The sequence below is a fragment of the Plectrocnemia conspersa genome, unplaced genomic scaffold (genome assembly GCF_051122295.1).
Source record: "Plectrocnemia conspersa isolate PC_06_02 unplaced genomic scaffold, ASM5112229v1 ptg000004l, whole genome shotgun sequence".
Classification (NCBI taxonomy): Eukaryota; Metazoa; Arthropoda; class Insecta; order Trichoptera; family Polycentropodidae; genus Plectrocnemia; species Plectrocnemia conspersa.
The window spans coordinates 20,367,912-20,392,354 of record NW_028277168.1 but is presented as its reverse complement, the minus strand read 5'-3'; the positions used below and the strand labels follow the sequence as shown (position 1 = coordinate 20,392,354).

Here is a 24,443-nt window from a genome sequence, read left to right as displayed (position 1 = left end):
AACGGCCCTGGTTATAGATAACATTTATTACAAATATTGAGACATCCCAGAGCAAAAAATTCTAAAATGCGATTTTCTAAAAATCAGCATTTATTGAGTTCGCCCTTCGTATACGCAGTGCTTCATATCATCTCATTGCTCTTTTACCTTACTAACAGGTTTTTAAATTATTGCACTTTTTTTTTTAATTATTCACTCTCTCTTTAATCTTCTCCTTCTGTGTTTTTATTCTTGAAATTATTGGTTTGGTACAAAAAGTACCCAAACAAGTAGTTTGTTGTTTAAAATTGTAAAACATAAATTAATTATAAGTAGTTATATTACAAAAATATTTATGGTCGAAATGCTTGAGCTTAAGATCAGAACTGTCATGGTGACACCATGGCGACTTTAGCGAGCTTTGTCTTTTATCATTTAAAGCGTCGATGCGGTTGATATATAAGCTGCAAATTATAATTGTGATTATATTTTAATTCGCTTCTTTGTATTATTTACCCTAATCTGAACAAGCGGCATCTTATATATTAATTTATTTACAACACAATAGGATATGTCAATTGCTTTTTCCAGTTCATAATTTGAAGAGTGTACAGAGCTAAAGCAGCGAAGATTATGATTAAAATGGCATTTGATATAGTCTAATTATGAATTGTTTGCTTTGAAAAATCGGCATACATGCAACCTTTTCCAATCAATTATACAAACCAAAATCAAGGATACTACGTGTTCATACACGAAGACAACTCTCCTGTGGATGTCACTACTGAATTATCATCAACTAATGCCAATGATGGTTTAGAATGGGACGAAGAAGTAGTGGAAGAGTCTTCTGTTGAAGACGATACATGGACATCATTGTATACGTATGTTTAAAAGTATTAGTTATTTTGAATGTCTTAAAATATGCATTGAATGCTCACAGGTATTATGCTCAAATGTTAGAGCAAACAGATGGAGTCGTGGAAAGTTCAAACAACGCTTTGAAGGGAATCATCAATCATGTAGATATTAAACAGAGAGGAGCTGCTCATTATGCGGCTGAACAGGGTCACGCAGGAGTTTTGCGTCTATTATTGCAAACAGGTTAATAATAATAAATACATATATTTAGACTAGTAGTATAAGTCGGCGACTAATATCCATATGGACTGTTTTTCAATTTATATTGTATCTGGAGATCGGAATTAGTAATTTTACTTACGATCAATCACTATAGATTACGTTTTCCTGATTTCACTGATGAATAATTAAAATAAAATCGAACTAGGTCATGCATAATGATATCTATTAATTTAAGTCTGGTGTGGTACAACTTGGTAGTTTTTTAATGTTTTTGCTCATTGTAACTTATTGGTCTAATGCATGTAATGTTGCAACGGAAGATTTACAATAAATATATAAAAGGAATATGTGATTATTTTCGTATTTTAGATTGTAAAATAGACGCAAGCGATACCGAAGGAATGACTCCTCTTCATTTGGCCGTTAAATTCGGGCAAGAAAGCGCCGTGAAGGTGTTGCTCGAAGCTACGGCAAATCCTAATAGATATACGTCAAATGCGGACCACAACACTGCTTTACATATCGCAGCAGCTTATGGACATCCTCAAATTGTACGATGATTTCATTTACACATAAAAGCATACTTATTAATAATATGTGTATTTTAGATTGATTTACTGGTTTCTGCGGGAGCATTGTTAGAAGTGAGAGACGGAGATGAGAGAACTCCTCTCCATTTAGCGATAGAAGAAAGACAAACAGAAGCTGCGCTCAAATTATTAGAATTAGGGTCTAATATTAACGTAGAAAATGTTCGAGGTATATATTTATTTATTATTACAGATTATTTGACGATGCTTATATTAAATCGTATAAAATCAGGGACAACTCCATTGTGCGAAGCAATATGGCAAGAGATTATCGAAATTGTAGCGGCGTTGCTGAAAGCGGGCGCAAGGATTCCTCCGCACCAATATCTTTTGCATTATGCCGTAATGCATAGGCAGGTAGAAATTGTAAAATTATTGGCAGAACATGGTTCTAGTATTAATTTAAGGAATGAAGAAGGAGATACTCCGCTCTTAGTAGCAGCTACTGGTGGCTATACTGACATAGCACGTATACTACTCGACCATGGTAATTAAAGTTTTTTTGGTATATACAAATGAAAGGAAATGTTTAATGTTATACATTTGTTTAATTAGGAGCATCGGTGGACTATCCGAATAGTTTAACAGGATCGACTGCCTTGCACGTTGCCGTAGGAAGCTCTGATGACTTTTCCTCGTTTCAAGAGTTGTTTAAGTGCTTACAAGAGCATAAAGTAAATTTAAACGCCATGTGTTTCACGGAAGGAGATACCCCATTATTCAGAGCTATAATTTTAGAAAGGTAAACCCGAATTATGCCTTAAAAACAGGTTTTTTAGAATGAGTTTTAATTTTGCATAGACCTAAAGAGAATTTGCTCCAGGCAGGAAAATAGTAAGATTGGAGCTGCGGTGGAGTGACTATTTTTAGATTAACACATTGAATGCCAAGTGTACAAATTATGCATTTCAACTTCATAGAACAAAAACACGTTAAACTGTGTATTTACCGTAACGTATTTATTTAGCCCTCTAGTCACAGATGTTACTTATATCATATTGATTAAAATCGATATCTGAAATTCCAGAGGCTCAAAACTCAGGTAAAAAAATTGGGTGCTATTATTTTTTTAAGAGATTTAGCATTTAAATAAATACTTTATTCCATTAAATTAATTGTTTATGCATTACAATAATAAGAAACGAGCATTAATTAAATGCATAGATTGAACAACATTTTATTTGTAGTGAGCATTAAAATATATAAACTGCGCATTAGCGTTTCGTTAGTGCAGCGAATGACCGAAGTTAAGCAGTACTTGGATGGGTAACCGCTTATAAAATTTCTGGAATAGTTTTAAAATAATGTATAATGTTTAACGAAATTGGATGAGAGCGTTTATTTCAAACAATAATAATATTAATAATTAAAGTTGATTTTTTTCAATGAATTAAAGTAATCAGCTTGCGTGTAAATTGTATTTTGCGATAAATGCTAAGCTATAGAAAACACATTTTCAATAGCTTACAAGCTTTTCGTAAAGAAGTGGAAGCAAGAACCCATATTCCTGAAGTACTTTCAAGAAGAATGGTATGAGGGTGCTTCTCCCAGAACTCCAAGTACCGACAATTTCGATTTTGTTATGTGCTGATGAAAATGGTAAAATCCTTTTCTAAATAGTACAAAAATAATACTCAAAGATTTTTAAATATACCTTATTACCGCCGTAGAATACAGCAAAATAAATAAAATCAACCTAGTGGGAGAAACAAGATAACTTTGATCAACATATAAGAAAGGTTGTTATAGATTTAAATGGATTCATCCGCCTCTGGAAGTAAAGGATCTGGAAATGATACAAAACGAAAATGCAGGCGAAAGCTAAAAATGCATTGATCGTACAATACATAAAAATATTTTTGTGTTTTTAAATAGGATTACTTTGGAAATGTTTGGTTTTATATATCTATAAATAATTCAAATTTTTGTACATATATCCGGCTTGGACTAGATTTTATTAGGGTCCTAAGGTACAGCTGAGCAAAGTTTTGAGGGTATGAAATTTAATATAATACACTGGTGGGGTCCTAAAAAATAACTATGCAAGATATGCGTTAAATTGTTTAAAGAGCTCAGATCTGTGATGCGGGGACCATTAAATCTTAATTTACGATTGGCGGTCTTTTTCTGGAGAATTTCATTAAAATAAATTTTAACGAAATTCACACATGTCTACTCAATTGTTTTGGATCTGTTTGGATTTGCCTGTGAAAAAAAGTTATCCAGATCTTAGTTATAGAACTTAAGAGCCAATATACAGATTTAAATATTATTTTTTTCTTATCAGGGACAGCATTGCGAAACTACTTATAAAACATGGAGCTGATGTGAACCTTTGCTCGCTGCATCACTGCGTGATTGACAACTTGTCACTTGCGATCGCCCAGCAGAGTAATTCCGTGGCTCACATGCTGGTGTTGGCCGGAGCACACCCCCCCAAGAATTGGATGAAAGGTCCGAGACCACTGACTCATCTGGCGCGACTGGTCTTGAGAAACAAGCTGCCTTCGAGAAGCCTCTACAAGTCTATCCAAGAGCTACCGTTGCCGAATCTTTTGAAAAAATTTTTGATGTTCGAAAATGAAGAATGAACTGCTACATATTCATAGTTAAATTTGTGAGATGTGTTCAGACTTTCTATTATAATATACCACGAGAATGATCCTATTTTTTAAAATAAAACATAGAAATAGGACGTTTCTAATTGTACGGTTGGTACCAATGAGTAGACTTTTTATAATTCTTTTCAATGTTATTAAAAAAAATAGTTCCGAGAACTAAAACATGAATCTATTAACTAAAGATAAGACTGTAATCCATATATTTATTACATTTTCAATGCAAATTTGCATATATATCTTATTTAATTAATATGAGCTTATTGTATATCACAGTTCGTAAAATGAAACCAAACAATTTATTCATACATATTTTTTAATCTTGTGAAATATTAACTACTTTACAATACGATTATAATCAATGTTGCAAAAAAAATATATTCATTTTAATATATTATAATATTCTACATAATATAGCATGCAGGCATTTAAATTGCACAAATATAAATAAAACAATAGATTATCATCTAGTCACAGATTTATGTATTATTGTTAAATAAAAATATATCTTTTAATCAATCGCCATAGATAATGGCAGAGGTAACGTAGAAATGTAACAAAGCTAACAAAATCACATCATCTTAGCAAAACGAAATTAAAAGCTGCGATTTTATATATTTGTTCACATTATAGCAAAATATAAATAAATTAAATAGCATTAATGAACTTCTTGTATATTATATGTTTAAAATAAATGTGGTGATATATTATTATAATACTTTCATAAATATATGCACAAAATATAGACGTTATCCTAATGTTTGATTTATTTTTTAGAAAAATAACAAGTGTTCCTTGTTTATAATTAAAATAACACATCCTATGATTGCGAAAAACCTACGTAAGAAACTCGATTCACTTCACTCGCACACATTTGGTTAAATTTCGTATGTGAAGGATCTAAAAATACATCAATGATTGTAAGCAATTAATTAAATATATAAACGATTACAAATTCATAAGATCAAACATATTCGACGTTTTCAAACAACTTAACCTAGATAATGTTAAAAGGATGAGCAAAAATTTAACTTCATAAAATAGTTGGTCATAGTTAGAAAAGTTATAAAAATAATTTTTAAACATTGTTCAGGGGAGTGCCTCTTATAAACTAATTAAACAGTTGTAAAAAGATATCGTCGGACGAGGAAACCATAGCCAAATCTCTAGGTAAACGTCCTCGGTTATCTCTAACAGATAAAGACGTCCCGTCGGATGATAAGATAAGCTTAACTATTTTGAAATGTCTTCCCGCAGCGGCTCGATGAAGTGGAGTTTGGCCATCAGAGTCTTGTAACTTTAAATCGGCGCCGTTTTCAATTAATAATTTGACTATTTCAAATTTGCCTGAAATGAAATATAATTATTTATTGCGATGGGTTCAGTATGACTTGTAAATATAAAAAAAAAAGTTGTTTCAGAATTTAAGTATCGAGTTACAGAAGATTTTTATAGCAAATCATTTTTAATTCAATCAGCCCAGGTAGGAGATGCACTAACACATTCAAAATCGTGTATTTATCAAAATTTTAGCAATATCGACACTATTACTTAATTATCTAATTACTATATAGATATATAATTAAATGAGTAGGAAAATTATTCTTCTAATTTTTTTATTCTAAAAGGCGAAGATCAATAAACCAATCAAAGTTATGATTTAAAATTAAAAATAATTTGTCAGAATCTGATTAAATACGTAATGTAAAGTTGTTTTAACTATACATAAAAAATCTCAAACTATTGTACATCCATAAAAATCTATGGTATAGAATATAATAAATGATTAATCACCTGAAGTGGCAGCACGGTGTAAAGGAGTGGCTAATCCTGAACGAGTCTGTTTATTGACTGAAGCTCCCGAAGAGAGCAACAGTTTGCAAACTTCTACGTGTCCCGAACGAGCAGCATAATGTAACGCGGTATAACCAGCTTGATCAAGTTTGTCGACTCCATGTACAACCAATTTCTTCACTCTGTCCATATCTCCGCCTTGAGCTGTCAATAAAAGTGAATTTGATATCAAAGAAGTCGAAATTCCTAATGAAAGCATTTTCGTAAATTTTTTGATACTAACCAGCATACCAAATTCCTCGTTCGAATTCCATTTCATCGATTGTTTGCGTACAAGATGCAGAAGAACATTCACACACGTGATCCTTATGACAATCCATATTTATAACATCGAAGAATAAAAATAATTTTAGATCTCTCTCTGCAGAGTCCACGAAGTTTCGTTCTCTCCGCAAGACGCGACCACTCGATAGCCGAGTTCGGCCAAGCCGTTTATGATCTTGACCACGTGGGCTTCTATATGTATGCCGTTCGACAAGAGCATTCTCTGATCGCAGTTGCCTTGATAGCGCTCTAATAGAGCAGTGTTTTCATCGACGGTCAGTCCAAACACGGAACAATCCTTTGCGTGCAAACTTCCTCGGACGACTGCGTATATGTAAGTACTATCCGGGGGCATAACGATCTTGACTTTAGTCTGTTCCATTGTATTTCGATTAATTAAAACAACACACAATTAATTGCTTTTCGAATCGAATTTCTCAACCAAATTAAATCAAATTCATCGATTCCTTTGCGAGTCTCGCTAAGTTTTCTCGCTCCATAAGCGAAATAGCAACAGGTTCAGGCTCTTCGAACTCTCTTCTCATAGTCCACATGTACTCATTGTAATCTTGTTTAACAGCAGTAGAACTCGATGCGACAACTTTATAACCGAGTACCTGAATAAATAATTATAAATCGATAATATATAATCAATTATGTTATAACACGACTATTAATACCTCGAGTGCAGTTAATACAACACACGGATGTTGAAGATAAACTATCGTAGATGTATCGCAAAAACCACCACAATCAAACTTGTTCAATTGCTCGATATCGGCCGCTGAAAAATATAAAATATAATATAGCAATAAGATCTACTTAAAATAAATTTTATAATGTAATCCATAATATTTGTGGTCATCACTACATTTCCAAAAAAGCGATTTTTTGCAATAAAAGCAATATGACAGTCAGCCAAAATGATCAGCAAATCTACAATTTGTGATCTAATAAAACAGCATTTTTTTGATCAAATAAAGAAATAAATTGTGACAAACCTTGCAACAAAAATAAAGTAATTGTTACAAACCTTGCAATCCAGACACGAGTACTCGCCAAGGATTTCTATGTCCGTATGATGCTAAATTTCCTCTTATCAAAATGTACGGCATTGATTACCTGTAAAGATTAATTTAAAATATTATCGTAAACCAAAAGCATTACAATGAATAATTTATTCATTTTTTAATTATAGCCTGAAAGTAAAAGATAAATTTAATCAATTGTAAGCTACTGTTGTACCAAAAACCCTACATTTTTTAAAGAATTGATCCTTTGATTGCTGAGTTATCTAAATACCAATGTAGAAATTACATAATAAAAAAACAATATATTTGTTCGAAACAAATACGCAATAGTTTATTAAAAATGTATTCGATTCCTTCTTTAATTCGACAATTCTTGCAAGAGTAGTAAAATCTGATTTATCAGATTTTAGCAACCAAAGGGTTATTGCTGTTATGATTATTTTTTTTTTCATGCATATTATTTTCACCTCAGTTTTGTAGAAAAAATAATTATCACCCAATATGTAAGCCGATTAAGAGCAAGCACTATTACATAAAAGCTACTGATTTGAATTATTTTTATTTACCATTTACTGTGGAGCCTGTAGATGTATAAAGATTTGTTCTAAAAATCACAATTTTATTTTATAAAGCCACATCAATATTTTTATAATTTTATACACTTTGTTATAAAGAAATAAATATGTTTTTTAATAGTTCACCAATGAATAGTACTTATAAAAACATAAATAATAGGAAAAACTGTAATACATAAAGGGAAAAATGTAAAATTTATTATTCAACTTTGTTTTTTTTATTATTGAATATTTTTTAATATACTAATTAATTAATTTAAAGTTTTTTAACATACCATGTACATACATTTAACAACTGTTATGTTTTTATTATAGTGTATAAAAATATTATGATTGCTTTTCATTTAAAAAAATTGTTGATTTTTTTTATATCCCTCTTTTTAGTTAAGAAATCGTTGGTAATTCTTACATAATATGAAAAAATTTGTGTGGCACTTAAATGGTTAAAACAAGTACCTGTGTGGAGAAGAACGACACAGGACGCACTTTTTATTGTTTATTAACATCATAAAAATGACCATTAGAAACTCAAGCTAATTGTGTCTTGAAAGCATCCAAAAGTGACTCGCATGAAACAGGATCTTTAATTTAAAATCACTGGTATGCAAAGTATTCTCTAATGATTGAAAAAATCCAGAAAAAAAATCTTACGAGGAAGTTTGGTAATTATTCTTTTTTCTACCTCAGCGCCTTTTTATTAGGAGCTTTGGGTTATGATTCGCTGGGTTTTCATATAGTTATACACTGCCAAGCGTTTCTTGAAAGTACTAAAGAGCGCTGCGGACAATCCTTTATTCTCAAATTCTAGCTTTGGGTTTCGGAATATCCTCGAGCCACGTGTTTAAGGCAGGGGCGTAATTACTGTTAAGCTCTTGCTATTCGTAGATATAAATTTTAGTTTATTCAGGGTTAAGAACCACACTAGACGATTCCATCGCGAATATGCCGCCCCCAAGCAAGTGCCGCCCTGGGCGGCCCGCTCCCTCCGCCCCCCCCCCCATAGCTACGCCACTGGTTCAAGGCAACTTTTTATGTCGGTTTCGGCGATAATAACCGCACTTGTTATGACAGTAGCTATACAGCTTCTTAATCTCCTCAGAGTCAGTGCACATTGCAATGTACAATAATTTATTGCTAGTTTTTGAAGCTATTTTAGATTTATTTTCACATCACCTTTTGGGACCTTTTGTACATCATATTATTTCAAAATACAAAAAAATAAATTTCATGCCCCTTGAATGTGCTAAATAAAAAAAATAATTAAATAAATATTTTCCATTTTCATTTTTATAATAAAATAATGCAACAAAAATATTTTTTTACGAAAAATAAAATTCAACATTGAAATGTTCAGTCGGATTTATTTTTTTAAATTTAATGTTTTGATTTTTTAAAATTTTATTGTTTACTTTGTGACGCATTACTTTTGTCTTTAGGTGTTATTTCAATAAATAAATATTTTTATAGGAGCACATAGATGTAAAGTTCAGTTTTCATTTTAATCCTAATAATTATTAAAAACATGAGCATGTTGAACATTTTCACCAGCAAATGAAGGCCATGGAATGTCGCTATCAAGGATTTTGGTACGAATCGATGATGTGTGACTTTTGTTGGTTTCTCACTTGAGAAACTGACAATACATACACACTGAAGACCGATCAAAGTGAGCCAATGTCATTTTTAATACCATTTGAAATTTATATAAATAACATTATACGCAATTAAGTCAAGATAATCATGATAATGGGTAAAAATTGAATTTCTGTATTTTCCAACTGATATTGATAAACAGCAGCTTATTTTTTTGTAATAGATCGGGCTTCAACATCTAATAAAGAAACATGGAAACTTTTTTCTTTGTGAAATTCACAGTACAATTTTTTTCTTAAATTTTGCTAAAAATCATCGATAAATTCATATAGTGCCTGATAATTTGATTGGAAAGTGTTGTATAGATGGTTGATAGGAATGTTAATTACATTTAATTTTATATAAAATAATTAGCATTGTAAGAACACTTTTTCAGAACGAAAAATACGAAAATATAGCAATATCTCGATATTTGTTTTACTTTCTTAATTTTCCATAATAAATGAGTGTCAGATATATTTTTTTAAATTTATAAAGTAGTGTAATGGATTCCTAAACATATTACTTAATATAGTAATCATGGTTCGCATTTTTTTAATAAAGTCTATGAGTGTGGCTGAAAGTGTTCTGAAAAGGATCAAAAACTTTCTACAATCGACATTGGCTCAAAAGCGATTAAATGCACTGGCGACACTAAACATAAATTACCATAAAGCGTATATTTTAGATTATTCTGGATTATTAAGTGAATTTATATATTTAAATATATATAATATAAAGCATGGTACGCTGTTTCAAAATCAATTAAGACAAGTGTTAATATTTAAATAGCAATTCGTGTGAAATTATAATTAAACTTTTAATTAATTAAACTTTTTATATATAGCTAACAAGTGTGCAGTATAAAAAGCGACAAGCGAGAAGCGCAATAACGCAAGCAGTCGGTTAGCATAACAAAAATAATTTGATTCACTACGCCCAAGGTCGAAAACGTTCGACAAACAAATCGATCAGTCGAAGCGTGGTATAATTTTATTGCATTTAATATTACGTAAAATTCATATTACGTTCTGATTAATTTGTTCGCGGAAACGAAACTTACAAGTAAAATCTTATCGACGACGACGACAAACGAAGATAGCTTTTGATGTGATCATCCAATAAACAAAACTAATGAGCGTGGGACGTCAGAACAGGGAGCCGCCCTCTGACACTATTCGCTCTGACGTCACGGACTCAAACATAACAGCAACTTTAATGACCATTAACAAAAATAAATAAAAACAGGTAATGGCAAAAATATTAAATTAATAACTGATATTGTTGGGTGGTGCTCTTTCAGGTACACAATTATTACCTCGCGACGTTACACTATTATTCAAGGTATAGTAGAGCAATAATAATATAATATGTGCAAAAATTATATTAATATATTTGTTTTTTTTTACTATGAAATTTTTAGAAACGATGAGTTTTTATATAATTATTTCACTTTGATTTACAAATCAATAGAAACTGGAAAGTTCTAAAGAATACATTACATACGAAATTTGATAAATCATAAATGAGAGTGGACGTGAAAAATTAATTTCATTAGTTATTACCAATTCTTCAACAAATTAATATTCAAATATTAATGCAGCTCAAAATGATTTAATTTAATATTTTGTTATATAAGACGCCACAATCTAATGTGAGCATTGGAATAGAGCAGGCCTGTCAAACTCGCGGCCTGCGGGCCGCATGCGGCTCACAGTAAAAACTCGTGTTGGGACTGAAAAAGCTAAAGTTAATCTTTACTAAAGAATCAAAAGAAAACGAAGCGGCCATGCATACAAATTATTCTTTATCAGAGTTGATAGCCAATCCCTCGAAACTATATACCGAAGGAGATTTCATCAAGGATTGTCTTATTAAAGCAGCCAAAATTGTTTTGCAGCCAAAACCTGGAAGTGTGATGGCTTTTCAAACAATATCTCTGTTTCGAAATACAGTAACAGAAAGAATGACTGATTTGGCTACCACTATAAGTTAGCAGATCATTGCAAGATCATCTAGTTTCGAAGCTTTCTCTATTACTTGTGACGAGAGTACCGACATTCGGGGCACAGCGCAATTAGCTGTGATTTTTCGTGGTTGAGATAAGAATTTCTACATATATGAGGAATTATTTGAGCTAATTTCGATAATATTTAAATGTGTTTATGAGCTTCTATTATATTTCAATCTACCACTGTCAAAACTAACTACTGTAGCCACAGATAGAACTTCTTTGATAAATGGAAAAGCAAACGGTTTCTTATACAGGGTTAGGTTTATTTAATAATGTATTATATGTGTTCTATTTTATATATTGTATATTTTTATATATTTTTTTTTCTTTTTTAAATTTGTAAAAGGTGTTATGTATTTTCCCTTAAATTTAGTATTAATGTATAACTTAACAAATTATAAACAATGAAAATGGTTATAAACCAGTATCGTGCATTATGTGTCTATATGCCATTATACATAAATGTATATAATTTTGAAATAAACTTTTATAAAAAAAAAAACGTTTTCTTTTTACGAAAAGTAAAAGTGAAACATGTGACATGAAGAAATATTATGCATTAAAGTTATACACGTGAAAAATGTATTGATAATTGTAAGGTGATAATTGTTCTCAAAAATTTTGTGCTCGTTTTATCCTCCCCGAACAAAAATGTTTAGTCTTTTTTTAAGTCTCGCAGCAAATGAGCAAATAAATCCGAGATAAAATTGTTTCAGTATCCTCGTTCAATATTTTCAAAACCTGGTCACTTTAATATACGTAAAAAATGTAATAAATTTCATAACATCTTGAGGCTTAAATCAGCGACCATTCTCTGCCTTCTTAGGTGAACGAGTAAGCAATTTTGCCGATATACCATATTATACTGAGGTATAATATGGTTAATATATCAAAGCATTTAAGTGACCTAAATTTAAAACTACAAAGAAGCTAGCTCATTACAAATATGTATTATCAAGTAAAATCATTCCAATGTAAGCTACTTCTTTGGAAAAATCAGTGAAAATGTAAAGAATTAACGCATTTCCGACATGCAACATAAACAAAATAAATTTAGGCAAAATTTCATCATATCAAAAATATGAAGAAAAAATTTCAAACCTAAGAACTGAGTTTAAAGCTGGATTTGGATATTTAGAGTTTTGGGAAAGTAAGTTTAATTTATTTTCTTCGATTTTATAAAACTGGCCTGTCTAATTGGTACAAATATCTACCAGCCATATCTAAAAATACTCGAAAATTAGCATATAAAATTATTTCGATGTTTGGAAGTACTTACGGTGCGAATGTTTTTTCACTTATAAAAGGAAATAAATCTATCAGATCCAGCATTAACGATATTCACAAAAGTAATAACTGCAAACTTTTCCCCTGAAATAGAAAAATTAGTAGGAAAAGAGGTGCCAAATGCAAGAGAAGAATTTTATAGATAAATTGGTCGAACTTTTATTTATTTTTAAAGTGATAAAAATTCAATTCAAAATTGTTTTGTTTAACAGATTGTTGATGTAAAGTTTTTTTTACTATTTTGGGGGACGAGTCGTTGGTGCTGGAGCTCGTGCGTTCTAGGCGGCTGATTAGATGTCCTCGAGAGAAGTCCGGTGGATAGCGTGGTCGGCGAAGAAGGCCATGGTAGTAGCAGCGGCGGGTCGGCGGCGAGGGCGTCAGCGGAGACAGTAGTCGAGTCGATGCAATGTAATCGGGCGAACTGTGTCTTGGAGTTTCTGTCCGTCTATTTATATATTTTGAGGATCGTACGGGAATTGTAACAACTTATTGTTACCTGTCGCCACACTATCATTAAAAAATAACTACAGTATAATATGTTTTTATCGAAAGTCAGTCATTAATCTGGATTCTCACAATATCTAGAAGTAACAAAATAAATTCAGTGCTATAATGTTGTAAAATTTTGGTATACCGATCTATAGAAAAAAATCTTATTAAAATAATTATTCATACGTTGTAAATGAAATATAAAGTGATAATACATCTACCAAAAACACTATTTACCAAGAAAATAAGATTTTACTATTATGTCAAGTCTTCAATATAAACCATTTTAAATTATAATTCTTTTAGTTCTATGTAAGGATGTAGGAGGATAAAGAAAACAAATTATTTAAGCTCAAAACAACAAGTTTATTTGTAAAAAGGGAATGCCAATGAATACAGAAATTTATTAATAAGCAGATACATCTTATTTTTTAAATAATGTAGATTACTCCCCACCCCTCAAACGGAGAACTAAATGCAAAGTAGACTCCTTTTGGATGTTATAATCTGACAATGTGCGCCCATCTTCAAGCTGTTTTCCAGCAAAGATTAATCTTTGCTGATCTGGAGGAATACCTTCCTTGTCCTGGATCTTAGCCTTAACATTTTCAATGCTGTCAGAAGGCTCAACCTCGAGGGTGATGGTCTTACCAGTAAGGGTTTTCACGAATATCTGCATTCCTCCTCTGAGACGGAGTACAAGATGGAGAGTGGATTCCTTTTGAATATTGTAGTCAGATAATGTACGTCCATCTTCCAATTGCTTTCCAGCGAAGATTAAACGCTGTTGATCTGGAGGAATGCCTTCCTTATCTTGGATCTTAGCTTTTACATTCTCAATCGAGTCAGAAGGTTCAACCTCAAGCGTGATAGTCTTACCGGTGAGGGTTTTAACAAAGATTTGCATTCCTCCCCTGAGACGGAGTACAAGATGAAGAGTGGATTCCTTTTGGATATTGTAGTCCGATAATGTGCGTCCGTCTTCTAATTGTTTTCCAGCGAAGATCAAACGCTGTTGGTCAGGAGGAATTCCTTCCTTGTCCTGGATCTTAGCCTTCACATTCTCAATCGTATCAGAAGGCTCAACCTCGAGGGTGATGGTCTTACCGGTGAGGGTTTTGACGAAGATTTGCATTCCTCCTCTGAGACGTAGAACGAGATGCAGTGTAGATTCCTTCTGGATGTTATAGTCTGACAAAGTGCGTCCATCTTCGAGCTGTTTACCAGCAAAGATCAAACGTTGCTGATCTGGAGGAATACCTTCCTTGTCCTGGATCTTAGCCTTAACATTTTCAATGCTATCAGAAGGCTCAACCTCAAGGGTGATGGTCTTACCGGTGAGGGTTTTCACGAAGATTTGCATTCCTCCCCTGAGACGGAGTACAAGATGAAGTGTGGATTCCTTCTGGATATTGTAGTCCGATAATGTGCGTCCATCTTCCAATTGCTTGCCAGCAAAGATCAAACGCTGTTGATCTGGAGGAATACCTTCTTTATCCTGGATCTTGGCCTTAACATTCTCAATCGAGTCAGAAGGTTCAACCTCAAGTGTGATGGTCTTACCGGTGAGGGTTTTTACGAAGATTTGCATTCCTCCCCTGAGACGTAGAACGAGATGCAATGTAGATTCCTTCTGGATGTTATAGTCTGACAAAGTGCGTCCATCTTCGAGCTGTTTACCAGCAAAGATCAAACGTTGTTGATCAGGAGGAATACCTTCCTTGTCTTGGATCTTAGCCTTAACATTCTCAATCGAGTCAGAAGGCTCAACTTCAAGGGTTATTGTCTTACCAGTGAGGGTTTTTACAAAGATTTGCATCCCTCCTCTGAGACGCAGAACAAGATGGAGTGTCGACTCCTTCTGGATGTTATAATCCGACAGTGTACGCCCATCTTCGAGCTGTTTTCCAGCGAAGATCAAACGCTGCTGATCTGGAGGAATACCTTCCTTGTCCTGGATCTTAGCCTTAACATTTTCAATGCTATCAGAAGGCTCCACCTCAAGGGTGATGGTCTTACCGGTGAGGGTTTTCACGAAGATTTGCATTCCTCCCCTGAGACGGAGTACGAGATGAAGTGTGGATTCCTTCTGGATATTGTAGTCGGATAATGTGCGTCCATCTTCCAATTGCTTGCCAGCAAAGATCAAACGCTGTTGATCTGGAGGAATACCTTCCTTGTCCTGGATCTTAGCTTTTACATTCTCAATTGAGTCAGAAGGTTCAACTTCAAGCGTGATGGTCTTACCGGTGAGAGTTTTAACAAAGATTTGCATTCCTCCTCTGAGACGCAGAACGAGATGGAGTGTAGATTCCTTCTGGATGTTATAATCTGACAAAGTGCGCCCATCTTCGAGTTGTTTACCAGCAAAGATCAAACGCTGCTGATCTGGAGGAATACCTTCCTTATCTTGGATCTTGGCCTTAACATTCTCGATCGAGTCAGAAGGTTCAACTTCGAGGGTGATGGTCTTACCGGTGAGGGTTTTCACGAAGATTTGCATTCCTCCCCTGAGACGGAGTACAAGATGAAGTGTGGATTCCTTCTGGATATTGTAGTCGGATAATGTGCGTCCATCTTCCAATTGCTTGCCAGCGAAGATTAAACGTTGTTGATCTGGTGGAATGCCTTCCTTATCTTGGATCTTAGCTTTTACGTTCTCAATGGAGTCAGAAGGTTCAACTTCAAGCGTGATGGTCTTACCGGTGAGGGTTTTCACGAAGATTTGCATTCCTCCCCTGAGACGGAGTACAAGATGAAGAGTGGATTCCTTCTGGATATTGTAGTCGGATAATGTGCGTCCGTCTTCCAATTGCTTGCCAGCGAAGATCAAACGCTGTTGATCTGGAGGAATACCTTCCTTGTCCTGGATCTTTGCCTTAACATTTTCGATCGTATCAGAAGGCTCAACTTCGAGAGTGATGGTCTTACCGGTGAGAGTTTTCACGAAGATCTGCATTCCTCCTCTGAGGCGCAGTACGAGATGGAGTGTAGACTCCTTCTGAATGTTATAATCAGACAATGTGCGTCCATCCTCCAATTGTTTACCAGCGAAGATCAGACGCTGCTGGTCTGGGGGAATCCCTTCTTTATCCTGGATCTTAGCCTTCACATTCTCAATGGTATCAGAAGGTTCAACTTCGAGGGTGATGGTCTTACCGGTGAGAGTTTTGACGAAAATTTGCATTCCACCTCTAAGACGGAGTACGAGATGGAGTGTCGACTCCTTTTGGATGTTATAATCCGACAATGTACGTCCATCCTCCAATTGTTTTCCAGCAAAGATCAATCGCTGCTGGTCTGGAGGAATACCTTCCTTGTCCTGGATCTTGGCCTTAACATTCTCAATGGAGTCAGAAGGCTCGACTTCTAGGGTGATGGTCTTACCGGTGAGGGTTTTCACGAAAATCTGCATTATTAATCTGAAATAAAAACATATAACATATAAAAAAAAAAAGAATACACATATTATCTGTTAAATTTACACTCGATTTGCGTTAACAGTCAGTTCGAGAGCAATCCATTTCATTATTATTCATAACTGAGAAAGAGATGGCGAGTTTGGATTTACGCCTCTACTACTAGCTCTAAAGCGATAAGGGTGAAAAATGCAAGGGTTTAAAGGAAGTGAAATCCCAAAATGTTATCGTAGTTATACATGGTAATATAATAATAATACAAAATTATTTATTCATATATAATACTACACACAAACATAAAATATATTACATGTAAATAGTTTTCGTTTTGGTATTTTTATAAAATATCAAAAATGAATTAAATCAGGTTTAAAGCTAATTTGAGATGTTTGCGTATTTATTAAGCATATAATATGAACAAATTAGCGAACGATTGAGATTCATTTGATGCCACGAAAAACGAAGCGAAAACAAGATGGCGGCTGACAAAGGCTACGTCATTCTAGATTTCGAAAGAATATTTCCCAGTACCAAATCGACGTATAGCAAATATCAAAGCAAAAACGAGCATATATTATATCAGAATGAGAAATAAAGGGTCACCTTCGCTGTAGTTACGAATTGAAGCGGAGCTGGCACAACACGACCGCACCCGTCCTACCCACAAAGCAGATGCGCGCGCAGACTCAGTGCTGCCAGATTTAAAAAAAACGAATGATGCTGCACTTTTTCATGAATTGGTTATTTATTTTTGTCATATCTCTTGAAAAATAATAAATATATTTTATATGTATAATTTCTTAAATTGAACTTTTTACATTAAGCTACAGTGAATAAATAATAAATTTGTTGAAAAAGGCATACAAGTAGAGCTCGCTTAATAGGCGCTATAATTGGGAGATACATTTATGTTACAATATAATCTGCCATGATTATGTTGCCCTCGGCATCATTAACTTTTCACACAAGCGCCGCCTTGTGAAAATATTAAAAAAAACTCAAAAATAAATGTAATGATTTAGAGTTATTTTAGACATGAAGGAAAACATAAAAAAACTTGCATTTACACTTTAGCTTGTATTGAGATGCGTATGTTTCTAAATAACTTATAACTGATGAAAGGTTATACTTACATCTGGAATTGAATTTAACGTATTACGGTATTTGCTTTTAATGAAGATATATAAAGTGTGTGTGTTGTTTGGAATATTTTAAGCATTACAATATTAAACGTCATTATATTTTATATGGCAACACTAGTGCGTCAAGTTGACGTATTATCGATTCTGAGACATGGAGCAATATACGAAGAAATATGTCGTTCCAAACCCTCCAACAAAACAGCAAATTCAAGAAGATTTAGAAAACATTTTCTCTTCGAACGACAACTATAATTTAAATTTGGATAAACATGACTATAATACGTTTCTGCATTATCACGCACAGTTGGAAGACTTTTCTAATCAGGTGCCTAATCTGAATGAAACTTTGAACAATTTAGAGAAAGATCTCAACTCTAGAGTGACCGAAATGAAAGAAAAGGTCTTCCAAGATTGAATAATGTTTATTCGTTATCTTAAAACTTGTAAACTTTTATTGTAAATAAAACTTATATTTTAATAAATAATCCTTTTATTTATATTTTAATAAAAATTATTGCACAATGTTTTATAATATGTAGTAGTTTGTCAATTTATTATTATTTAGTTAACAATGCATAAAAAGCGAATAATTTGTACTAACAGTTTTATGTAAAATTCTGTAATATTACAGATAATCACATTTACAACTATGTATATGTAATCTTTTTATAGTAATTATATTTGTAATAAACTTACTAATATTGCTCTGCAATAACAGCTTTCGATTACCAAATATTATGGCGAGAGAAATTTATTAATATTGAGGTAATAGTATGATATCTCATCAGATTTTCATCTGATCAAACTTCCATTTTCAACCAAGTCATTTTCTCCTACTATGCTCAGTGAACACAAGCATACTAAAGCGCCACCTTGTTCAGCAAATTTTTTGTTTTTTTCCCAAAATGTTGAAGCGTAGTTTTTGCCGTCGAAATTCACGATAGTTCTGAATAGCTTTTCTTGTTGTTCAGTGTGATATTTCGGCAGCTTGAATCCTTTTTTTGTCGCCCATGTGTGTAAAATTGTTTTCGGAAGAACGGTATCGGTCGGATAGTTTACCCTTATGAATCGAATCTAAAACGATAATCAATTTAAAAAAAACGTTTGAAAAAATAAATTTTATGTTTTACCTTCATTTTAGTGATGTCTTCTAATTGTTGAGATTTCATTTTTTTACACGGAGGACCGAACAAATCTGGAGACACTTCCCAACGTCCTTGAATCCCTTTTGATTGATATTCAGCTTCTTTCGATTGACAATAACTGCCTAAATTCCAAATGGAACTGAAACAAAACACTTAATAAAACAACAATATTTAACGCCTATATCACTACTGCAATCATGTTTTGTCTGAAAAAGACGGAAAAGTGATTTATCGCCGCTGTCTAGATTTTTACTTTACAATGTCTTTGGAGTTGATATTTAAGGGGTATGTGAATCATTTGTTACCGAATTATTGACATTAATAAGAGTGCGATATACATTTTCATCAGTAGACTAAGCATTCGACACAATATTCGCAACAATCAAAAAATTTAGAAATAAAAATGATCAAATTAAAGTGAGGCTGAAACTAAAGACAGTTCATGAGTGGCTCGTTCGTTAGCTGAAGAAAGAAAGGTGACCGGATTTTGAAAACTTAATAGACACTAAAATAAAAAGTTTAAATAATAATAAATTACCAAATTTGTTTCATCGTCTGACATTCTAAAAATTTTTTTCCTCTCGGCGTATCCTGCAGTTCACGTAACATGTTTTGCACGCAATACTTTGTATTTGACGGTGAATTATCGTAATCGACGGCTAATTTCAAATATTCTTCAATCACATCGTCGAGTGGTAATAGGCCTTCTTTGCGGAATATAGAACAATTCCACTCGGCAGCTCTAGCCAACATAACGCTCAAACACCCAGTAGCTTCTTTAAATTTCTTAATATCGCTATATTTTTCTATTTCTTTAGAACCACCGCTGTAAGAATAAGCGACGATTAATAAAAAAAAAACTTCAACTAATAAATTAAATTTACTGTTTATAAACAATTACTTGGCTATCACTGGTATTTTAATATTAGATGCAATATATTTTATTACATCGGAGTGAACAAAATGTTGCGGCCTTTCCACTTTCGTCCTTCCATGGATAGCGATTGCGTAAATTCCAGACGAAACTAGATTCTCAACAACCTTTAATGATTCTTCTTTCGTCGGACTTATTCTTATTTTGCAAGAAACAGGTATTTTTAAATTTTCTACTAGTGTTTTTAATATCAATCTAGATTTTTCAGCATCTTCTAAAAGCGCCACACCCATTCCACCTTTAATAGAAAATTCTTTTGGACATCCCATGTTTATATCTATTGCTGCAACATCATTCTCACTGAAAATATATGTAATAATATAAAATCTGTATGTTTACATCCTATAATTGTAAAAACAAATTAAATATTTACACTAATTGTCCTGCTTTTAAAGCTCTATCGGCATTACTCGTCCCCAGTTGGAGTACGACTTTATTCTTTTCCGTTTCACAAGTACGAAAAACTATCGTTCCATCCGTTTGATCTATGTAGTCGATTGTGTTTAAGATTTCTAAAATATTTAATCGATATTATCCAACAAACTAAATATTTATATATGTACTTATTTTAATTTATATCTACCGTTGACTCGACGCACAGATCTTAACAATTTCATGTCAATCAATTCTTCGGAGTAAACCAACTGTGCTCCATATTTTAATGCTAATAATCGCATAGGAAGAGTACCGACTCGTACCATAGGAGCTAATATAAGTTCTGGAGGTATCTTTGCTTCGTTTAACTTTTCCATCTTCTCTTTTATATATTATTCTAACTTGGTAAATATATTGTTATTTTTTCATTGTAATGTTTATTAAATAATTAATTCGTTGTAAATTGATATATTAAATTAACTATTAAGGCACTAATTTATAACAACCCTTATTTCAATTTATTAAGAAAAGTATAACCTAGAGTCAAGCGTTAATGTCAAACTTCAACACGTTGATTCTGTGTTGCCCGTATAAAAAATATCTTGTCAAGAAAAATAATTAAAATAGGTTCCCAGACATTTCACCACAAGACACTTCACCACGTGTCATTTGGACACATCGACAATTCACCACAATCCAATAAACAATGATTAATCAATTTTTAATTATAATTATAAAATAAAGTGTAGATGGCCTGTTTATCAGGCGCGGGCGGTGAGATACTTTCCCTCTCGATCGCTCGCATGTTTAGTGACGAGAGTGCGCATGCGGTCCACATGCCCTTATCTCTCATTCACTCTCGTCACTTAACACGCGAGTGATCGAGAGGGAAATATTTCACCGCCCGCCCCTAATATTTACATATATTTTCATTTAGGTTTATTATGGCCAAAACTTGGCGGCACTCTGGTAGCACTGACGTGACGGGCTCTCCTCTCTTGGCAACTTCGTCGGGCTCGTACGGTCAGTGCGGGCCTCGCGTACCATCGGCTCACACACTTAAATTTTAACATGTAACTGTAATAATATTCAATAAAAATACTACTGCAGTGGCTCAATCTGTGTCTAATTGCCATCCATCACCTCCCATCGTCAAACTAATAAACATTATTTGTATATTTTGCCTAATTACAACTGTTATAACAATTACTCAATTCTCTTTAAAACTAAAAATCGCATGACCATGTACTTCAGTAATCTATACAGAAAAAATAAAACATTTATTTTCTATTTTGTTTTTGCCAAAGGTGGGTTTTAAAACTTTTGAAAGTTTGCCACTGCAATCTCGATATCTTGGCTTCGCTCTTAAAATTAAAAATTCTTTAGATCACATGCTTGATAATTTTGGATTCAACCGAACTAATTTGATATACATATACGTGAGACTGACATAAACGTGTTTTTCTTAAATAAAACATGTCTTAAAAATGATCATTCATTACTGATTTAAGCATTGGAAATCTTAATTTAGAGCTTACATTTAGTCGGTAAATTTCCTCTGCCTTGACATGTCTAATGCAGTCTTCAAACTTGGACCCCACAGCTCTGATGCTGTGAGTAAACATTTTGAAGCGTTGTAAAGCAAATAAGTTTAATACAATTCCATCATTCTTATCTTATATTTGATGTGATTTTAAACTCACATAGCATTGCGGTTTTAAGGTAGGTTAATCATTAGTTTATTTTACATATAAAATGAAAAGTGTATATTTTTACAAAAGCATTTTATTGAATAAAAAAGTACAAAAAATTATATATCAATTGTATTTAACGGCTTTTAATGCGAACATGTTAAAAAAAGACATTCCAATAACATACAGACAATCTACAGGAGCGTTTATATTATCTCTAATTTGATCGAGAAAAAAATGATTGATAAAATGGCACATTCCGAGACCTAATCCCCACATGTTGCCAACGGAGTACGAGACCCACATGAGAGACAATATGTTTCCTGCCAATACGACATCAGTCAATGGTGGGGGACAAAGTTTCAACAGAAACAACGCCACAGGCACAACACCAGAGAACGCATGTGCGTATGCAACTTCCGCCGAATATCCCGTTAATAAATACAGATAAGTCACGACGCACGGTAAGGCTAAATTTCTAGCTATCAATTTGACGATGGCGAGTAACCTAATGATTGGTAAGTTATTACGCAAGTCTGGAATTGCTGAAAATAATAAACGATACACACATGTATATGTATTTTATAAGTATACACACATTAAATTGATAATCTAAATATATTATTAAAACCATTTTACAAAGCGTAGAAGGATCTTTTTTAATTGATTAAAAATCGCAATTTCAGCTTTAGTAAATGATTAAAATTTTGTAAAATGGTGTTGAAAATATTTTTAGTATAAAGTACTTGAACAGAAAAATCGAATTTAGATAATCAAATGTAATAAACATATCTCCGGCTTAATTAAATATATAGTGGTCATAGAAAAATATATTTTATGTAATGTGTAAGCCGATGATATATTTGATAAGGGTTCGAAATGGAAAATAAAATGTGCAGAGTACACAATATGTTCCATTAGTATAAATTGGCCAATTTTTGTTTCAAGTGAAAATTACTTAGTTACATTATGCATATACGTATGCTAAAAAAAATATCATATAAAAAGTTTCTAAATTATATTCGACAAGAGTATAATTACCTGATATTTTTTTACCTAAATAGAGAACCAGATTACTATTACTATTATCTCGAAAAAAATGAGAAATTTAGGCTGTTGATAATTGTTTTGTTCCATTTCGAACCCTGTATCTAACTCAGTATCCTAAAACCAATTTAAAATTGAAATCATCTTTTGTGGAAAATAAATTGAGAAAACACGCGGGGAAGTAATTAGGAGCGTGCATAAAACGTTTATAAATCATGCCAAAGGTTCATATTCTATAAATATGAAAGTGCAATACATGCAACAGTAGTGTTTAAATAAGGTGACGTCTTGTCACCTTAGTTTAAAGATAGTGCGACTTGTGCTAGTTATATGTAACAATAATTAATTAATCAGTTGAACATTGACTGAAGTCAGTATACGGAAGGTATATTAAATGTTGAGACGGTCGACTCACCGGGCGGGGTATAAATTTGGGGAGACAGTAATAAATTTGTTTTGGGAGTTACCGTGGCGCAGGAAGCCCACAATACCGTACAAGAGGATGTTGACGAAGGTGCCATATCGCAGAATTCCGCTGCCGGGGCCGTCGGGGGCGCTAGCTAAAGTCACGGTCGAAGTCGCACTTAGCAACAGATGCGCCGCCCCCGAAGACATCTCTACTGTTTCCCCTCTCTCTTCATTCCTTTCCTTATATGTAACGTCTTCTTTTGACAGTTCCTTTTTTCGCTTAGCACAGGGTTGCCAGAGCTCAAAATATAAAATAACTTTTAAATGCAAATTTTCAATTTATTTTAAGAACATAAAAATCATTTTTCATAGTTCACCTCTGTGAAAGAAAACAACATAGAATACACAGATGTGTCAGATTTCACTGGTAGTATAATATTAATAATTTGTTTTAATTTAATTCTACAGCAAATAAAATCTGCTGAATAAGGGTCATTAAATTAAAATGTACGCGTTTAAATAGTAATAAGAACTGGTACATATAAATTTAATATTTTGGGCTTAAATTTTTTCATGAAATCGAATATTATAAAATGACCACTGACTAGTCAACTTTTACCCCTCCCCTGAAATGTCTGAAATTTCGTCCCTGTTTATCGTGTTTGTGAGATAACGATTTTAGGGGCGGCAAAAAATATTTTTACTTCTTTTAACACTTTATAACTACAAATAAATTAATAAATTAAAACTAAAATAAATTAAAATCAATTAAGGCGAAAAATGTAAAAGTTATTTTTAAATTAATCTAAAAAAGTAAATCAAACTTGCCAAAAATATTGTCAAAGACCCTGTTAAGTTCTAACACG

At 33.0% G+C, this 24,443-nt stretch overlaps 7 protein-coding genes across 11 annotated transcripts; 1 reads left to right on the top strand and 6 right to left on the bottom strand.

Annotated features, from left to right (window-relative positions):
• Window positions 1–355: 355 nt before the first annotated feature.
• LOC148236241 (transient receptor potential cation channel subfamily A member 1) lies at window positions 356–5,028 on the top strand. 4 transcript variants are annotated; one of them, XM_088185024.1, is made up of 8 exons: window positions 356–458; window positions 571–863; window positions 923–1,083; window positions 1,432–1,613; window positions 1,671–1,821; window positions 1,885–2,139; window positions 2,208–2,394; window positions 3,940–5,028. In XM_088185024.1, exons 2-8 carry the CDS (start codon window positions 676–678, stop codon window positions 4,241–4,243), a joined length of 1,428 nt encoding a protein of 475 aa, XP_088041150.1. In that variant the 5' UTR covers window positions 356–458; window positions 571–675; the 3' UTR covers window positions 4,244–5,028. The 4 variants fall into 4 exon arrangements, with proteins under 4 accessions (XP_088041150.1, XP_088041151.1, XP_088041148.1 ...); XM_088185025.1 differs by having other exon boundaries at window positions 548–863; XM_088185022.1 differs by having other exon boundaries at window positions 1,671–2,139.
• LOC148236240 (uncharacterized) lies at window positions 4,569–6,483 on the bottom strand. The gene is made up of 3 exons (XM_088185045.1): window positions 6,348–6,483; window positions 6,065–6,268; window positions 4,569–5,617 (listed from the first exon to the last, which is right to left on the bottom strand). Exons 1-3 carry the CDS (start codon window positions 6,442–6,444, stop codon window positions 5,382–5,384), a joined length of 537 nt encoding a protein of 178 aa, XP_088041171.1. The 5' UTR covers window positions 6,445–6,483; the 3' UTR covers window positions 4,569–5,381.
• On the bottom strand, window positions 6,472–6,770 carry LOC148236239 (uncharacterized). Its single transcript, XM_088185048.1, has one exon. The coding sequence runs from the start codon at window positions 6,768–6,770 to the stop codon at window positions 6,474–6,476; it is 297 nt and encodes a 98-aa protein (XP_088041174.1). The 3' UTR covers window positions 6,472–6,473.
• Window positions 6,472–10,806, bottom strand: LOC148236238 (uncharacterized). The gene is made up of 4 exons (XM_088185047.1): window positions 10,690–10,806; window positions 7,422–7,510; window positions 7,069–7,172; window positions 6,472–7,005 (listed from the first exon to the last, which is right to left on the bottom strand). Exons 2-4 carry the CDS (start codon window positions 7,501–7,503, stop codon window positions 6,835–6,837), a joined length of 357 nt encoding a protein of 118 aa, XP_088041173.1. The 5' UTR covers window positions 7,504–7,510; window positions 10,690–10,806; the 3' UTR covers window positions 6,472–6,834.
• A 2,955-nt stretch (window positions 10,807–13,761) lies between these two features.
• LOC148236237 (polyubiquitin-C) lies at window positions 13,762–17,509 on the bottom strand. Of its 2 annotated transcripts, XM_088185013.1 has the most exons (3): window positions 17,439–17,509; window positions 14,960–16,838; window positions 13,762–14,047 (listed from the first exon to the last, which is right to left on the bottom strand). In XM_088185013.1, the coding sequence occupies exons 2-3, from the start codon at window positions 16,829–16,831 to the stop codon at window positions 13,862–13,864; spliced, it is 2,058 nt and encodes a 685-aa protein (XP_088041139.1). In that variant the 5' UTR covers window positions 16,832–16,838; window positions 17,439–17,509; the 3' UTR covers window positions 13,762–13,861. The 2 variants fall into 2 exon arrangements, with proteins under 2 accessions (XP_088041139.1, XP_088041138.1); XM_088185012.1 differs by having other exon boundaries at window positions 13,762–16,838.
• A 940-nt stretch (window positions 17,510–18,449) lies between these two features.
• Window positions 18,450–21,102, bottom strand: Dus2 (Dihydrouridine synthase 2). Its single transcript, XM_088185029.1, has 6 exons — window positions 20,640–21,102; window positions 20,430–20,568; window positions 20,024–20,356; window positions 19,661–19,948; window positions 19,108–19,261; window positions 18,450–19,051 (listed from the first exon to the last, which is right to left on the bottom strand). The coding sequence occupies exons 1-6, from the start codon at window positions 20,806–20,808 to the stop codon at window positions 18,770–18,772; spliced, it is 1,365 nt and encodes a 454-aa protein (XP_088041155.1). The 5' UTR covers window positions 20,809–21,102; the 3' UTR covers window positions 18,450–18,769.
• A 1,098-nt stretch (window positions 21,103–22,200) lies between these two features.
• Window positions 22,201–23,862, bottom strand: LOC148236235 (uncharacterized). The gene is made up of 2 exons (XM_088185042.1): window positions 23,637–23,862; window positions 22,201–22,667 (listed from the first exon to the last, which is right to left on the bottom strand). The coding sequence occupies exons 1-2, from the start codon at window positions 23,782–23,784 to the stop codon at window positions 22,249–22,251; spliced, it is 567 nt and encodes a 188-aa protein (XP_088041168.1). The 5' UTR covers window positions 23,785–23,862; the 3' UTR covers window positions 22,201–22,248.
• Between the last annotated feature and the right edge of the window lie 581 nt (window positions 23,863–24,443).

Excerpts from the sequence above, each read along its gene's own strand:
- LOC148236241 (XM_088185022.1), top strand. The coding sequence starts at position 676 with ATGCAACCTTTTCCAATCAATTATACAAACCAAAATCAAGGATACTAC. Across the intron at positions 2,140-2,207 it reads ACGTATACTACTCGACCATG|GAGCATCGGTGGACTATCCG; the intron begins GTAATTAAAGTT and ends TTGTTTAATTAG. Across the intron at positions 2,395-3,939 it reads AGAGCTATAATTTTAGAAAG|GGACAGCATTGCGAAACTAC; the intron begins GTAAACCCGAAT and ends TTTTCTTATCAG.
- LOC148236240 (XM_088185045.1), bottom strand. The coding sequence starts at position 6,444 with ATGGATTGTCATAAGGATCACGTGTGTGAATGTTCTTCTGCATCTTGT. Across the intron at positions 6,269-6,347 it reads ACGAGGAATTTGGTATGCTG|CTCAAGGCGGAGATATGGAC; the intron begins GTTAGTATCAAA and ends TTTTATTGACAG. Across the intron at positions 5,618-6,064 it reads ACACCGTGCTGCCACTTCAG|GCAAATTTGAAATAGTCAAA; the intron begins GTGATTAATCAT and ends ATTTCATTTCAG.
- LOC148236239 (XM_088185048.1), bottom strand. The coding sequence starts at position 6,770 with ATGGAACAGACTAAAGTCAAGATCGTTATGCCCCCGGATAGTACTTAC.
- LOC148236238 (XM_088185047.1), bottom strand. The coding sequence starts at position 7,503 with ATGCCGTACATTTTGATAAGAGGAAATTTAGCATCATACGGACATAGA. Across the intron at positions 7,173-7,421 it reads ACTCGTGTCTGGATTGCAAG|CGGCCGATATCGAGCAATTG; the intron begins GTTTGTAACAAT and ends TATATTTTTCAG. Across the intron at positions 7,006-7,068 it reads TTGTATTAACTGCACTCGAG|GTACTCGGTTATAAAGTTGT; the intron begins GTATTAATAGTC and ends TTATTTATTCAG.
- LOC148236237 (XM_088185012.1), bottom strand. The coding sequence starts at position 16,831 with ATGCAGATTTTCGTGAAAACCCTCACCGGTAAGACCATCACCCTAGAA.
- Dus2 (XM_088185029.1), bottom strand. The coding sequence starts at position 20,808 with ATGGAAAAGTTAAACGAAGCAAAGATACCTCCAGAACTTATATTAGCT. Across the intron at positions 19,949-20,023 it reads AAAATACCAGTGATAGCCAA|CGGTGGTTCTAAAGAAATAG; the intron begins GTAATTGTTTAT and ends TTATTCTTACAG. Across the intron at positions 19,262-19,660 it reads CAGACGATGAAACAAATTTG|TTCCATTTGGAATTTAGGCA; the intron begins GTAATTTATTAT and ends GTTTTGTTTCAG.
- LOC148236235 (XM_088185042.1), bottom strand. The coding sequence starts at position 23,784 with ATGTCTTCGGGGGCGGCGCATCTGTTGCTAAGTGCGACTTCGACCGTG. Across the intron at positions 22,668-23,636 it reads TGTGGGCTTCCTGCGCCACG|CAATTCCAGACTTGCGTAAT; the intron begins GTAACTCCCAAA and ends TATTATTTTCAG.